The sequence below is a fragment of the Fusarium venenatum genome (assembly GCF_020744135.1).
Source record: "Fusarium venenatum strain MPI-CAGE-CH-0201 chromosome Unknown EDB82scaffold_1, whole genome shotgun sequence".
Taxonomy (NCBI): domain Eukaryota; kingdom Fungi; phylum Ascomycota; class Sordariomycetes; order Hypocreales; family Nectriaceae; genus Fusarium; species Fusarium venenatum.
The window spans coordinates 882,156-897,664 of record NW_027072129.1 but is presented as its reverse complement, the minus strand read 5'-3'; the positions used below and the strand labels follow the sequence as shown (position 1 = coordinate 897,664).

At 47.9% G+C, this 15,509-nt stretch overlaps 5 protein-coding genes and 1 non-coding gene across 6 annotated transcripts; 2 read left to right on the top strand and 4 right to left on the bottom strand.

Moving 5' to 3' along the window:
* Positions 1 to 210: 210 nt before the first annotated feature.
* On the bottom strand, positions 211 to 3,122 carry EDB82DRAFT_3888 (uncharacterized protein). Its single transcript, XM_065607571.1, has 3 exons — positions 1,829 to 3,122; positions 424 to 1,771; positions 211 to 374 (listed from the first exon to the last, which is right to left on the bottom strand). Exons 1-3 carry the CDS (start codon positions 2,917 to 2,919, stop codon positions 309 to 311), a joined length of 2,505 nt encoding a protein of 834 aa, XP_065465275.1. The 5' UTR covers positions 2,920 to 3,122; the 3' UTR covers positions 211 to 308.
* Positions 3,123 to 3,180: 58 nt separating this feature from the next.
* Positions 3,181 to 5,286, top strand: EDB82DRAFT_3873 (uncharacterized protein). The gene is made up of 2 exons (XM_025732258.2): positions 3,181 to 3,671; positions 3,719 to 5,286. Exons 1-2 carry the CDS (start codon positions 3,288 to 3,290, stop codon positions 5,084 to 5,086), a joined length of 1,752 nt encoding a protein of 583 aa, XP_025591202.1. The 5' UTR covers positions 3,181 to 3,287; the 3' UTR covers positions 5,087 to 5,286.
* On the bottom strand, positions 5,287 to 6,314 carry EDB82DRAFT_3867 (uncharacterized protein). Its single transcript, XM_025732259.2, has 3 exons — positions 6,240 to 6,314; positions 6,136 to 6,178; positions 5,287 to 6,044 (listed from the first exon to the last, which is right to left on the bottom strand). Exon 3 carries the CDS (start codon positions 6,033 to 6,035, stop codon positions 5,487 to 5,489), a length of 549 nt encoding a protein of 182 aa, XP_025591203.1. The 5' UTR covers positions 6,036 to 6,044; positions 6,136 to 6,178; positions 6,240 to 6,314; the 3' UTR covers positions 5,287 to 5,486.
* Positions 6,315 to 10,281: 3,967 nt separating this feature from the next.
* EDB82DRAFT_424202 (Pleckstrin homology domain-containing protein) lies at positions 10,282 to 13,408 on the top strand (the record flags this gene model as incomplete). Its single annotated transcript, XM_025732260.2, has 5 exons — positions 10,282 to 10,767; positions 10,817 to 11,356; positions 11,404 to 11,646; positions 11,696 to 11,882; positions 11,931 to 13,408. The coding sequence occupies 5 exons, from the start codon at positions 10,282 to 10,284 to the stop codon at positions 13,406 to 13,408; spliced, it is 2,934 nt and encodes a 977-aa protein (XP_025591204.2).
* An 827-nt stretch (positions 13,409 to 14,235) lies between these two features.
* Positions 14,236 to 15,223, bottom strand: EDB82DRAFT_3703 (mitochondrial 37S ribosomal protein mS37). The gene is made up of 2 exons (XM_025732261.2): positions 14,872 to 15,223; positions 14,236 to 14,757 (listed from the first exon to the last, which is right to left on the bottom strand). Exons 1-2 carry the CDS (start codon positions 14,981 to 14,983, stop codon positions 14,591 to 14,593), a joined length of 279 nt encoding a protein of 92 aa, XP_025591205.1. The 5' UTR covers positions 14,984 to 15,223; the 3' UTR covers positions 14,236 to 14,590.
* Positions 15,224 to 15,306: 83 nt separating this feature from the next.
* Positions 15,307 to 15,396, bottom strand: EDB82DRAFT_t2. The gene has a single exon. It is a non-coding gene; the product is annotated as a tRNA-Glu (tRNA).
* Positions 15,397 to 15,509: the final 113 nt, after the last annotated feature.

Sequence of the window (15,509 nt, the reverse complement as noted above, 5' to 3'; positions counted from 1 at the left end):
AGGTAACGGGGCTTCGGGCTGTTCTGAAGTTAGAGCGGTGCTGCCATACACCCAGTTCATAGGCGGCATTCTCTGGGGTATGCCACTTGTCGCAATCAAAGGCGACAGCACATTGTTGGGTCCAAGTCCCAATCTTCGATCAGCGCTATATCTTGTTAGGCTAGTTCTTTGTAATACATGATAACATACTGCCTTGAAATATGGCGATTCAACAGGTCTTGGCGATGGAATGTCCTTCTGCATTCTGGAACAGGGCAGAACAAGTCGCGACGCGAATGGCTGAGCTTATGGCGTCTATGTCCTTCAGTTTAGCAATACGTATACAGAGCCACATAGCTGATGACAAACCTCAAATGTACTTCCCTGCTGAAAGTCTTGGAGAGGTCAGTACCGGTATCACAGCGAAGAACGGGACGTAAATACCTTTGGACACTCATCGCAGTTATAAGAGGCCTGATATCGCGTTGAAGGAGCAGCCAATTGTCTGGTTATCGGTGTCAATTTCACTTGGGGAGGATGAACTTCGGATTGAAGCTGTAGATCGGAGTCTCTTTGTCGTTCAGAGGTAGTATCAAACATTTCCCCGGCAACTTCTGCAGCCTTATTCTGTGAAGGGAGCGGAGGCAGAGGACGTTGATATGGGTGAGCTTTCCCTGGGCTCACGCCACGAGCTTGGCCTGTAATATCCATAATCCACTCATCTTTGTCGAATCCAAACCAAGAGTTTTCGTTTTCGTTTTCTAAGTTCCATATTGACCCATCCAGAATTTGGTTTGCGGAGTCCTCCAAACGGTATTTGAGAGACGGCGACAGTGGTTCTACCAAATCGACTGTACTAGCGGATATATTCTGCCCAGAAAGCATATCGTGTATTCTCTCAGAATCTTCTATGAAGTCCTCCAGACTGGGCATGTCGCCCTTCGACCAGGGAGTGTAATCAGGAAATTTCCCATATTCTGACTTTGAATCCATGGTTCGACTCAGTTTCATGTCCTGTATTGTATTGGGGGACTCAGTCTGCTGCTGAGTATCTTCCCAAGATTTCTGTGTGGTTGGAAGCTTGCCCTTGGCCTTCTCACTCAGGCCTTGCGGGTTCTCGGGGTTCTTATTAGGGCCGTAGAAGTCTATTTCTTCTTTTTCGTTCTCCTCCTCGACAGGCAAATCAGGACTTGGCTGTTTTTGTGGTTCAAGGATTGGGAATAGGCCTGTTGAGAAACGGTCCAGTTCATCATGCCAATCCCACTCTCCATGATTTCTGTCCTCATGTCTCTTGAGATTGGACTTTGTTGTAAAAACACCACGGCAGATTTTACAGACATTCTTAGCACCTGTCCCAAATTTGACACTATTCTGCTCTTTGCTCTCTGATTCTCTCTTTGGATTCTCTATTTCAAAATTTGGAAGCGCAAAAAGGGCCAGCTGCTCGAGATGCCTGCCAACATGTTTGATGTATTTTTCCAAACCCGTGACAGAGTGTCCACACAAAAGACAATGGCCGGAGGTATCTTCCGAGGCAGGCTTTTCACCAAGAGTTGTAACTAACTTGATTTCTCCTTCGGTTCCGCTTGGAAAATGTTGATCCTTGATGTGGCTGCTAAGCTCCTCGGCGGAAGATAATGGTTGCTGGCATTCGAAGGGACATGACCATGATCGCCAATGATATTTGGAAAAATGCAATTGCCAATTGTGGAGACGGCCAAAATCTATATTCGAGTTGGTACAGTTGGAGAAGACACAAATATATGGACGGAGATCTCCAAAAACATGTTGCCTATCAGATGCCATTAGCGCTTGATAACATGGCAGCTTCAAGAACAATTGAACTCACTTCCATTCTGTTCTGGTTCCGGCAGAGATCGTCTTATAGCAGAACGGGCACTCGAATGTGCCATCTTCCGCAGCACTCGGTCGCGGAGGTACTCTTAGCAGAGGTGCAGGTTTATGCGTCTCTTGGTCCGTCCCTTCGAAGGTTGATCCATCCGAGGTAATATAGGACCTCTCCGATATTCCAGAATCCGATCGGATGTCTTCATCAATAACGGAGGCTTGAGGGTCAAACGTAGCCAGCGTTTCGAAGGGTCTAGTTAGAGAGGAAGTGAAACTCCTTGGAACAACCTCTGTATAGAACGTATCGGCCTCGTTGTTTGACGCCAACGTCTTTGCGCTGGAAGGTAATTCCTCATGATGAGCTTGGAGGTATTTGAAGGACTGGCGTCGTCGGGTAATATATCTTCCTAAAGTATTTGCTAACTTATCTGAGATCTTTGGGAACTTGTCTCTGACGTAGGCGATGTCGTGCGGCTCGTAGAAGGAAACATCCTCAGAGGGCCCGACGCCAAGCTTTTGGAAGTGTTCGTGAGTTGCAGGATTCGCAATAGCCACTGAGAGCCGTAAAAGACAATCAATGGCCTCCCCTACGTCCAATACGAGCGTTGAAAATGCCACAGTTGCGGTACCAGATCCAAGATCAGAATCCGAGTCAGAGAACTCCGATTCTCGGTCTCGAGCCGAGTTCGCAGAAGAGGCTTCTTTGTTTTGGGTATTTTGGTGGTCTCGTCCCCTTTCTTGATCTTGATTTAAAGGGTCTGGAGTTGCAAAAGTTTTGGATAACGCATCCTGTAAAGATTCGCATATGTCTATGAGGAGATGTATGACCTGCTGCTGTAAATGGGGAGCTTCCTTAAGCCGACAATCTAAAGAGAAAGGGCCACTCTGGTGAGCTGCCTGATTACCAGCCCACATTTTGAAACGGGTGAAGTCATTTTCTACCGTGGGCAAGAGTTCCCTCAGGGCGGCGCCTTTCGAGGAGCCATCGAAGCTATCCGTTTCGGTAAGAGCGTCTTCCAAGCCTCGGAAGGACTCGAATGTTTTTGCAACATGGCTTGCAATCGACTCTAGTTTCTGATTCTGCTCCATCATGAGACCTGTATCATCTTATGTTCGGCAGATCGAGACCGGAATAAATGTCGAATAAGGTGTTTGTGCTTTGATAATTTGCTGTCAACTTGAGAGGATCGATATGTTGAATCTCACATCAGATGCTTTCCGCTAATCATAGGAAGCAGAAATAACGTGCAAGCTTTTAAAAATGAGGCTCTTGTTGGTTTACGCTGAAAGAGGGGTATGTACCTCAGCGTTTATTGGCAAGGATTTATTGGACTTGTTATATGCAGGCTGTGAGACTCGGCCTCCACCTCACAGACCTCACCCGCAGCCTGACACTCTCTTCCGTTCCTAAGAGCTTGGTTAGCAAACCCAGAGAGCTTTGTTAAGCACAATATCTTGTCATGTCTGGGTTTGAAGTGGCTGGCATAGTCTTGGGCTCGCTCCCCTTGGTCGTCACAGCTTTGGAAGCATACTGCAAATTCATGCGCGAATGGGGCAAAGTACCTTCAGAGCTGAAGAGCCTGAATCGCCAATTGAACACGGAACGGGCGAAATATTATAACGTCTGCGCTCTTCTCATAAGTGACGTGGTACCGCAGCGAGATATTGAGCCAATGCTAGCGAGTCCATTTGGGCCGTTATGGCGAGTCTCTGAAACGAACGATATGATCCAGCAGAGGCTTTGGGATGCCTACAGTCCGTTTGAGGAGACCATCGTTGAGATACAAGAAGCGCTAAACGCTATCATGAGCCGGTTAAGGGTCCAAATATCTGAAGATGGCCAGGTAATACGGTGTATCTCACATACCAACCCGTCGCTAACACTGACAAGGTTGAATGGGTCAACAAGAGTCGCATGACTAGAGAATTCAGAAAGCTTTTGTACCGTGTCCACAGAGACGAGTACAAAGACGATATCGCTACTATTTCCAAGGGCATCAGCGACCTCGAGTCTTTGACTAAGCTGAGTATAAGACTTGAACCTAGTCGAAAAAAACAGTCTCGCGGCAAGCTCTTCAAGATATTACGAGACTTGTCGACCAGTATCTATCGAGCTCTCTGTTCCAGTATCCTCTGCACTGATCCTCATGACATTAGTCTTGAGCTTTCACCACGCCTGATTGAGATCGGGCGCGATTTTGGCGACGAGAAAGTTCTGAAAGACGCACAATTCAAAATAGCCATCTCTTTTGAGATGGTAGAAGGCTCAATAACAAAGCGCTTCTGGGATGAGGTGAACATCAAAACAATAATTTTGGCCGCAACAAAACGATCATGGCCCTTTCTATCACAAACTCAGGCCAAACGTGTCAAGACGGTACCATCTGGAACTGGGCAAAAATTACCAACCACAAATTCGACAAGGCCAATACACAATATCAAATCAGCCATGACCCCATTGAGCTGTCTCACCACAGATGCTGCTTCCGTTAAAACCTGCAACGGAGGGACGCAATCTTTATCAAAACAGCCCCTGAATCTTTGCACGGTTTTGAGAGATGCAAGACAATCACGGCCCGTCTGCTACGGTCAGCTCATCGATACAGAGTGTGCTGGTCGACATTTCAGGATATATCCATTAGGAACTACAGTCAACAGTGATGGCTGGTCGATAGTGACTCTAAGTGACATTCTCGAGGGCAAAAGAGGTCTCAAGCCGTTGATTTCTCTCGCTGAGAAGGTTCGGCTTGCGCTTGCCATCGCATCAAGTGTTCTTCAGTTAAGCAAAACCCCATGGCTCCCAGAAGCTTTGACAAGAAGAAACGTGCATTTCTTCCGAAGAGACGAAACCTTTTCATACAACTACCCTTTTCTGCTACAAAGTTTTCCAGCAAGCCCACTCCCACTTCCAAATACCACCACTACATCTAGATACCCCTCGTTAAACAACCCCACGCTGTTTGCACTAGGGATTCTCCTTCTAGAGATAATACTTGGGCAATCCTTCGAGCAACTTCGACCTCTGGACGAGAAGCCGATCTATGGTGACTACGACGGTGTGATTCGAAATTCAATCGCGGCACACAAACTGTTGGAGAGGGTTGCTTTGATTAATACGGCGTATCAAGCTGTTGTGCAGAGATGCATAGACTGCACTGAGACTCGTGGGTTGGATGAGGATGGGTTTAGACAGGAGGTTTACAACGATGTCGTTCTGGAGCTTGAGGCTATTCTGGAGTCGACCAAGTTGGGTACGTAGTAGGTAGGTATAGTCCGGGAATAGCACTACTGCAAGACTGAGGTCGGAAAGGGTACAGCAAAAAGGTACAGTGGATCCATGCTTCTCGGGAGCTTCCAGCCTTGGTCTAGACTCAGGATGAGCTTGAGTGGACTCGGATCAAGCCGACGTCTACCTAGTCAAGTTTAAGAATGAGGAGAGCAAAGCTATTCTCCCTTGTTAGTCTTGATTTGGTATCTAAACAGCCTCTGCGGTGCTTGAAGTAGACCCGTCGAGGTTTGATTCGAAACCTCTTCAAAATCAAAACGTTCTGAAATCAAAACAGGAGAATACACTTCGCAGCTCAGCATGTTGTGGATATCATTTATAGTCGTGCGAACCCCAAAGTAACCTATCGAGCTTCCCAGAACATGACATATATCTAAAGAACAGAAGCCTTCCAACTCTCATAAAACTTCAAATCTGGTTCCTCCGCCTCAGCACCCTTCATCTTCTCATCAGCATAAGTAACAGCAAAGTTCTTAAACCGGTCCAAATCAAAATCATGCGTCCAACCCTTCTCCTGCAGCGCCTGGATAGCATCCATGATCCACGTCACGGAACTCTGCTGCGGATTCGTGTTCTTCAGAGGCAAAGGGATCCCTTGGAAGAACTCTCCCAGCTCCTCACCCGACACCTCGTCGGGCATCTCCCCGATGACAATCCGTCCCAGTAGCTTCTCATGGCGCCGCGGCGTAATGTCCAGCTCGGACCGGAACCACCAGTCCATGGTAGGGTTGTTCATGCGAAAGGTGACGGGGTTGATGTGCGATGCGTCGGTGGCATCGAACGAGTGACAGTTTTCAGATTGACCTCCCTCGGGTATGATCATGATGCTCCAGTGATAGGCCTGCTTGTCGAAGACTCGTCGAGCATTCCCGACGGAAAAGTGGTCTCGATGGTGCAGAGCTACTGTGACGAGTTGTACCATAATGGTAAGCTGTTTGTTGATGCCCACATTAGTCAAACTCTTATTTTTTGCCTTTCCCTTCCTTGCCCAAAAGTATTAAGCCGGGGCCGGTCTCGCTCACCTTTTTTTTATGAGAAACGAGCGATATATATATCCTAAAAGATCTTTTGGATAATTAGTTTTGAGCCGCAGACCGCCAGATGATTTGGACGCGGGGTGGCCTACTTCAATGGGAAGTGATTGGCCTTTTAACCCACTGTTGATGATAGCCGAGAATCTACGAATCAGCATCGATTATCAACATCCGCTTTTTAACAAAATTATGTGTTTTGGATGAGTTCAGGTATAGGCGATCCTCAGATATTAGAAACACAATGGACGAAATTAAAAGGACAGCTTATGCTATTTAGACACCACTTTTGGGTCATTTATTTTTGCATCCTGAAACTTGATCGACTATTCTATCACCTATTAGACGATGTTACTTTGAGAGTTCGTATTTGAGTTTGTATCTATTTGCTTAGATCAGGTGCTTTAATTGTTGTCATCATTAGCTGTTGCCACTGTTTTGTTGTGAGAGTCTTGAAGGCCCAACGCTGCCCAAAGAGGGGACTTTTGTCATGACAGCTCTGAGTGAGAATTTAATTTGAACTAACAAAGAACTTCTCGGAGTATTAGAAATTCTATATCCATCACCATTATTAATTCAAGACTACTACTGAGAGCAAAGATAACGATTGTGACGAGTCTAGACTGATAAGTTGTATAGATACAGGGTAGTCAAGTTTCACGAATACCCAATGAGGGCATCCTGAGATGGAGTGAAAAGAATCACTATGCCATCTGATGTCATGTTTTACATCCTCAGGCTCTTGTTCAAATGCCACGTGCAATGTGTGGGGTTCTTCTGCAGAGATGAAGCTCAATTATCACAATAGGTGGACGATCAACGAATGTACGCATTCGTATATGCGCCAAAGCTTAAGCGCCATTGAAACACACAAAACAACACTTCAAACCTCGGCATACAAGACTACTCTCGTGCATGTGCATATGCGCATCTACGATTGATGATGCGTTCGAAACAGCCATCAATCCGGCCCAAAACAACGTTTCAAGATGCGCCACGAGGAAGCCACCGAAATGTTGTTATCCAGAAACCCACAAGGCTGGAACACAAAAAACATCAAAATGTGGAGGTTTTTCTTGAAACGAACAAAAAAGCCCTCTAACTGATGACGGACGTATTTCCACTTTTGGGTTGCGCATGAACTCTACCTCTCTCCACTGAACGCAGTCGGGATGATCTAGCGTACAAGACTACAAGTCAAAAGATATGCAGACTAGACCTCGGGGATTAATGACAATACGAGCTTTGTTTTGTTTGGTACTTATCATTGAATGCTGGGAAAGAAAGTTCCACAGCGTTCGGGTGATGGCTAATACGACACGCAGGGAAAGGATACTTTAGAACGGTGACGGTGACAGGCGCTGATCGTTTACGAAATCTGGTTAATCCCCGAGACGCTTGTGTGAATGATCATCGTTGCGTTGCAGTTGAGGCATAAAAAGAGACATGCAGCAAGCAAAAGCGGGAAGTAGAATGTTTCAAGCTACTCAGTTTAGTCTCAAAGCGTGAGTTTTGGTAGTTCTTCTCCTTCCAAATTGGCTTGTACTGTGTTGGATCGAGATAAAAGAGAGGTAGTTGTGCAAGCTCATCTTCATGAAGATAACTTGGCGTGATTGATAGAGAGAAGCTGTAGATGGTGCATTGAACCGGTCGTTTCAGATTGCCATGTGCCGCAATGCACGGAGCACAACTTGTAGGTAGGTCGATTAGTCTCCCCGCTACAGAACATTCAATTTAAATTGTGGTAGAACCAACAGACAGAACCAAAAGATCGAGGAACCGGGCTCCACGTCCGATAATCTTTTCGAAGGTTCCATGAAACCTTCTCTACCTTAGGGGAGAAGCTAGCGAGGTGCGCTCCCCCTGAGCTTGCAGAGATGAAGACTCCATGATGTAACGCAAGGGGGGCAATTGCTTGCTTCTTTTTAAAGGGTCTTTTTGTTCTTTCTTTCTTTGTTGACGGATAGTTTCGGGGATTAATAGATTGACCGAGTTTATTGATTGAAAAGAAAATATATCGGATATCTGCGTTGCTTTTTATGCAGAGATCTGCTGAGGAATTGCTTTTGGAGGCGGACAATTGCGATTCGAGGTGATTAACCGCCACAGTCAGTGCGACATGGCGTTGCTTTGAACGGTAGATTGAGCCTTGATAATCAAGACGGGATAGAGTTCTTGATAACGTGTCTACGTTACTTCTCGGGCCGTATCGATTTCATGTGTAATTGCAACGCGGAATTCTTTCCTCCGATTCCATCAACAATTCATGCAAACGCAATCAACGTATGTACATACTGTACGTCCTTCCAGAAGGAAGAAGGGAGGGGAGGGGAACCACACCACCACCCATTCTGACGGTTTCAGGGGCTTATCCATGTCAAGCCATGCTTTCTCGAAGCCCCTCTTCTGTCTCTCTCTTCTTCAGGCCCTCTTTTGGGCGTCAATCTTGTTTTGGAAGTAATTATAATTCCCATGTGATGGCCATAGTCATGACAGCAAGATTTCTTGTATTTTAGCTTGAGTCTAGTTTAGTTTACGGTGATGTGATAGATACAAAATGGATGGGAATTTGGGATTAGGACCCCTGTTGATCCCTGAATCATAAATTCTGGTCGAACATGGATTAGAAGTGGTTTAGTGAATGCTTGGTAACACAATCAATACTGTGACGACCATTCCTTTTTTCTCTTGAGGATCAGGGTCCGGTGCGATTCATGCATCTGCGTCTTGTCAACAAGGGATCGTTGTTTCTAGAAACCTTCTTTTTGGTCAAAACTTAATTGCCACCGATCTGCCCTAGAAAAAAAAGGGAAATAAAAATATCATCTTTGATAGCAATTCCAGAAACAAAGAGTGAGAGAGAGAGAAAAAGATGGCTTGGGCTAGTTTGAAACAGAATCACTGGGGAAAAGAAGTTGTTAATGCCCAAAGAAATGCACGTCCCCTAAAAGTCAAGTCACTCATCGCACGGACTCTATCGGTTGGAGTTGCGCCCTGTGGTACAGTGTCGACAGTGCTGTAGTACGCACAGTCTATCTTGATCCCCTATTTCCCCTCCAGATGGTTTCTCTCTCGATCAGATGTTGTTACACAGATTTTACATGAACTACCTATCTAATAGTTGTCGAGTCAATCATCGAATCACAACCAGCATGTGAACAAATGCATGCCTTCCCAATCAACTCAGCGCCTAGAGAGTCACGCCTAGACATCTACTCACTGAACCCTCCACTCAACTGGCTCCAGCTCCAGCTCCAGCTCCAGTTACAACGCCAGTAGCCCCCCCGCTAAACAGTCCCGTAGCGCTTCCGGTCCAGCTCTCCAGCCAGTCCAATCCGTCCATCTTCCTTCCTCCTTTAAACATCTGCCGTTTGGTTTAACCTAAATCAACGCCCAGCCCAGCCTCGTTTGCTTTCTCTTCGTCTCCCCTTTGACTACAGACTCAAGAGGCAAATCGGATTTAAACTTTTGACGATTAATTAATTCTGTTCCTCTTTGTCTTTATTACACATCGGACTACTTGGCCCGCCTGCCAGAATTAGAATTAGATCTCTCTTCAACACCGGCATCGTCGATCCGCTCCTCTGAACCCCCCTTCGATCGCTCCACCGCCTGACCCCGAGACCACCTCTACACTCTCGACCAGCCATCACCAGGCCCGTACTACCTCCTGTATAGCTGCCCATTTTCGAAAGGGACCTCCACCCGCGATCCGTCTTTTATCCCTTGTCATCGCCTTTGCCTCACGACTCTCAACGATTCAACACCTTCCTCAACCCCTTACCCCGCCTGTCTGGCTTAGTATCTACTGCGAAAACTCCAGCGCCCGCCAAAGTCTTACGATTCGATTCGATTCACCGCCGAATGACGTCGAACCGCTCGTTGAAACGTTCCTGAGTCGACGCCAAGCGACATTCCTAGACATTCATACCAACCCAGACAACCGTCCCGAACCTCCCTCGACAACCTTGCGTCTTCTCGCATCTCCCTGCCGCTGTCGCCTACCCATTCTCCCAACGCTTCCTCTTTCGACGGATGGCGTAGAAGGCTATGGCCCATGCCCCGTTGCTTCGAAATAATACAACTCCGGCCTTTCAGCCAAACTCCAACGGATTCGGTGGCCTTCCGCAGACCAGTATGAACCATGCGCCGCGCGCCAGCCAGCTTTCGGGCTCGACAGCCTACACCGGCTCTTCAGCTTCCTTGAGCTCCCTCGCCACAACCATCACACCTCAAAATGGCGGTCCTGTCCATGCTACGGCCAACATCATTAACCAAAAGGCCGATGCTTCGCGATCTTTGTACCAGATCTGCATCTCCCTCAAGCAGCGCCTAGCTCAAGTCCCCAACTTCGGCCCGTATCTCGACGAGCTCGACCCCACGGATCCTGTCGATCCTCTATGGAACCTCTTCCGCTCCGGATACCCTCTGCTCCTCATTTACAATGCCCTGCGACCAAATGAGGAGCTCAAGGTCGACGACTCTAGCGCTAATGAAGCTAAGAAGTCCAAGATCGCCATCTTCAAATTCGTTCAGGCATGCATGAAAGACCTAGAGATCCCCTCATCTCAGAGCTTTGTGATCACCGACTTGATGGGTAACGACACAAGCGGTTTCGTCAAGGTTGGTAATTCTTTTGTGACAATGTGAACCAGGCTCATTAATTGTATAGGTTACTCAAGTTGTTAACTACGTCTTGGACCGAGCAGAGGAACGCGGCTATCTCATGCAAGCTCAACCTGATATCGAGAGTAACGAGCCTACCGGTGGAAAGATGACCTACCGAGATCATATTATCAGGGAACTAGTCGACACCGAGCGAAAATACGTCCAAGATCTCGAGAATCTCCACGACTTGAAAAAGACACTCGAGCAGCAAGGCGAAATTCCCGGCGATACGCTGCATCAGATTTTCTTTAACATCAATTCAATCCTCGATTTCCAGCGCCGATTCCTCATTCGAGTCGAGACGACAAACTCCATGTCTGGCCCGGATCAACGATGGGGAGCTCCGTTTATTCATTACGAGGATGCTTTGATCGACATTTACCAGCCCTTTATCGCAAACCAGCGCAAGGCCGCAATGGTCGCCAACCAGGTTTTCGACAAGATTCAACGTTCTTCGCACCCTGTCGCAGCCGATTACAACACTCTCGATGGTTTCCTGCTCAAGCCCATGCAAAGACTGGTAAAATATCCGTTATTGCTCAAGGTGGGTTGATGCGCTTCACAAGGTGACCAGCAACTAACACAAACCAGGATCTTAATAAGAAAACTGAGGATGAAGAGATCAAGATGGACCTGGCCAGCGGTTGCGAAGCTGCTGAACGAGTTTTGTCTAAAGCCAACGAAGCAGTCAACCGTGACCTTTTGGACGAAGCTGTCGAGGATCTTACCGGCCGTGTGGAGGACTGGAAGAGCCACAAGGTGGAGCAATTTGGCAAGCTCCTCCTACATGGTGTGTATGGAGTCATCACTGGAAAGACGGATCAAGAGAAGGATGTAAGCTGGCTCTCCCCAAACTCACCTGAATTTTGCTAACGCCTTTAAGTACGAGATCTACCTCTTTGAGTCTATCCTTCTGTGCTGCAAGGAAATCTCATCAAGCAAGAGCAAGGATAAGAAGGACAAGTTGCGCTCGGCAGGCCCCAAGGTCCGAAACAAGAACGCCAAGCTTCAATTGAAGGGTCGCATCTTTATGACCAACGTGACCGATATCGTGTCCTTTACCAAGCCAGGTGAGTTTTGGATCGGGCGCCCTGATCAACAGAACTAATTATTTGCAGGCAACCACAGCGTGCAGATCTGGTGGAAGGGAGACCCAGGTGTTGAGAACTTCATCATCAAGTTTTTGAACGAGGAGACCTTGAAGAAATGGGTGAACACTCTGGAGACTCAGAGGAAGCATAATGTGCCACGCCAATCAACAAACTCGGACACGCTTTCAACCGACTTTGCCTGGACACGAGATCAAGTAGCTGGCCTGGAGAATCCTTATCTGCAGGAGAACGACGACGACGACGAAGATCTTGGTCCAGCAACAGCACCTGCCGGGTTTAGTGGAGTCACTCATCCTATGAGCTTGGGTCCTAGAACGGCTTCAAGCAACAACCTTCGTGCTCGAGCAGGAACTGGCGAAAGTTCTGCGTCTCTCGCCGGAATGGTTCGCGCTCCTCCACCACGATTCCCTTTGCCTGCACCACCCGGATCACTCAGCCTTCAAACTCCAGCAAACGGTGCTCACTCACCCGGTGCCTGGGCGGGCGACAGTTATTTCTCTCCTGTCACTGAATCGCCAGCTTCCACAAGGACAAGCACTACCAGTGGGATGTTTTCAACACCTCAATATGGGTTCCCCAAGAGTGCCACTCCCAACCCACAACAGTGGGAAGATGCCAATGGCAACCGATACACTGCTCCCGCCATGCCCCGTGCTCCGTCCCGCGATGGTCCCTCACCAAACCCCAATCGCAATCCCCGAGGACCCTCTCTGCCAGCAATGTCTTCCAGCAGCCAGGCCGCTTTGGCGGCACAGCAGAGGAACCGTTCGTACAGCACTCCCGATATTAACGGACCAGGAATGCCACGTACTCGTCAACCTAGTCACGGAAATATCCCAGCAGTGCCTGGCATTCCTCAACACTTGCACCCTGGCCACAACCCCAACCTTTCTCGAGACCAAACAGGATCACCCAGGATTGATCAGCCCACTCGAGCCCAGACGAACAGCCCTGGAGCTCAGCGAGAGCGAATGCACAAGCCTACAGGAAGTGTGGGTGGAAGCATGAACCATTTCCCCGCTCAACCAATTCACCCGCGATCTATCACACCAGGTGGTGGAAACCAGGTACTCCGGGTTGACCCTGCTACTGCGAACTCACGAACGGTATCCCCGGCTCTTGGTACAGCAACAGTGCCACCACCATCAGCAAACCCCTTGAGTCCCGAGATGCCTCTACCAACCCAGCTCAAGGTTCGAGTGAACTGCGAATCAGGCAACTACGTTACTTTGGTGGTGGCTTTCAACATCACCTACCAGTCTCTAGTCGACCGCATCGATGCTAAGCTCGCCCGCTTCACCACTAGCAGCATCAGCAAGAACATGCTCAAGCTGCGATACCGCGACGAAGACGGCGACTATGTTGCCATCGAAGGTGACGACGACATCCAGATCGCCTTTACCGAGTGGCGCGAGGGAGTCAGGAACATGTACTCTGGAGGCGTAGGAGAGATAGAGCTCTTTTGCGTCGGCGACACAGCCTAGACTACCCACCACGCGCGCGCACCCAAATGTCGATTGACACCCGGAGAGGAGGTAGAAATGGTGCATTGTGCTTGGGATACCCACGGATCATTACCGCATTTTTCGGCGCACGGAAAAAAAAAAGAAAGACATCATACATTTTACTTCGAAACTCAACATATCAATACCATGATCAAGGCACGATAACGAACAAACCAAGGGCGTCTGGACGGCCGGACATTGGCCGAATCATACCATATAGACGGCAAGCGAACTCGACTTTTCGAAACACATCTCCTTTTTTTGTCATTATCTAACGAGAATTGCCAACTCGAGCCACTCTTTCGTCCTATGGACGCATTTTTCTTGGGTTACTTTTTGATCTGGGGTGGTTGTCTGACATACAATGGTCAATTCGCATGCGCCCTCATCAATGAGGCATTGTCATGCGTCTTAATAGCATGTCATGTTAGATGGCCGTCTCACCCCATGGAGTCATTATTGTTCGGTTCCTAAGATCACATTACATCACATCAGTTTCATTTTTTTTTTCATGGGTTTCGGCGCTACTATTAAGATATGGGGGCGTTTTCTGTTCATTATCCGTCATTTTTCTTTTTTTCTGTTTCGTTTCTGTTCTTTCTTCTTTTCCCTCCCGGGTTGTCGTTCCTTTTGTCCCCTTCGTTGTGTGTGCATAGAAAGGAAAGAAGAAGGCGTAGGGGAATTATGGGCATTGGGCGTGCGTGCGCTTCATGATGGGCAGTAGTAGTTAGAGTTGTGGTTGTGGGTTAGAGTAAGAGAGAGGGTGATTTGCAGAGTGAGTGAGGTAGTTGAAATGCAAACACTTTGAATGAACAATGTTTCTGTTCTGTGATGTAGATTTGCATGCCGTGGGTGTAGAATTGACTCCTTTGGAAATGTCATTCACTTCATGCGCCGTGACGTTGTCTTGAGTTGTAGTCATTCGTATTGTGATTGTACAGAGATATTTATACATCTCCTCTCCTTTCCCCTTCTGTCCTCTTCTCTTCGTTTTTCCATCCCCGTACGGGTATTGTTATACAGCAATTCTCCCCCTTCCCTTTCCATCCAATTCGTTCGCTCGTTCGTTCGTTCGTTCGTTAAAGCAGCGCTCTTTTTCTTCCGCCCAGCATTCCCACTCCACCCTTGTCGTTCTTTCTTTTGCGTTCAGAGTCCCGACCTCTACTTCTGCTTCCTAGGTCCAGTCATGTACTTTTGCATACGCGACAAATGGTAATTAATGGTATTCGTAGGCGCAGGAGGAGCAGCGGGTCCATCCATGCATTTTCGGAGTTGGGTTTCCACTGCTGCGCAGCCTGTTGCGTTGTAACCTGCTGAGGCCCAGCATGCTGTTTAATCGTTAGCCACTATTTTCCCTTCCCTTATCATCATCTTCTTCCTTTTCCCCTTCTCGCGCTTTCGTTTTCTTGGTATTTGGAGGGAAACGGGGAGAGGGGACGTACCGAGAACACTAGACATGATAGCAATACACGGATTCTCTACTTGACGCTTTGGATTGTGGACTCGTAGAGTCTTCAAAGGGGGAAGACGAATTGCTTTGTGATTGCCAACCATTTTCGCGATTGTCGAGGGGGGTTGAGACGAGCTGTATTGGATTGACGGGTAATTGGGCGATGACTTGAGGGTCGTGATGCGGGAGTGGAAAGTTTGGAGTTGATCACGTGTTATGATGAGATAAGATAGTGGGTGATAAGATTGCGCGGGAATAAGTGCCTCTGTCAATCATCACTCCCAGATATAAAATCCCCAACTGGCTGGTCATGTCAAGGCGAGTATGATCTCTACGGCTACGATTGTGGTTGTAGTCTTAACCAGGCACACTCATGATGTGAGTAACGAGCAGCAAAAAGGAATCGAGGAAAGACGCAAAAAGGTAACTCCGGTACAGGGAATCGAACCCTGGGCTCCGCGGTACTGATCTCTCAGGTTATGAGAGCGCGAAATGTTAGCCACTACACCATACCGGAAATCGAGAATGGTGATTGTTGAGATTTGGTCTGCGGTTTGGGGACCATGTAGCAATGGTCAGGGTCAGAGGGCTGCGCCACGGAATATTCCTGTTGGAGCGTATCATGTTAGG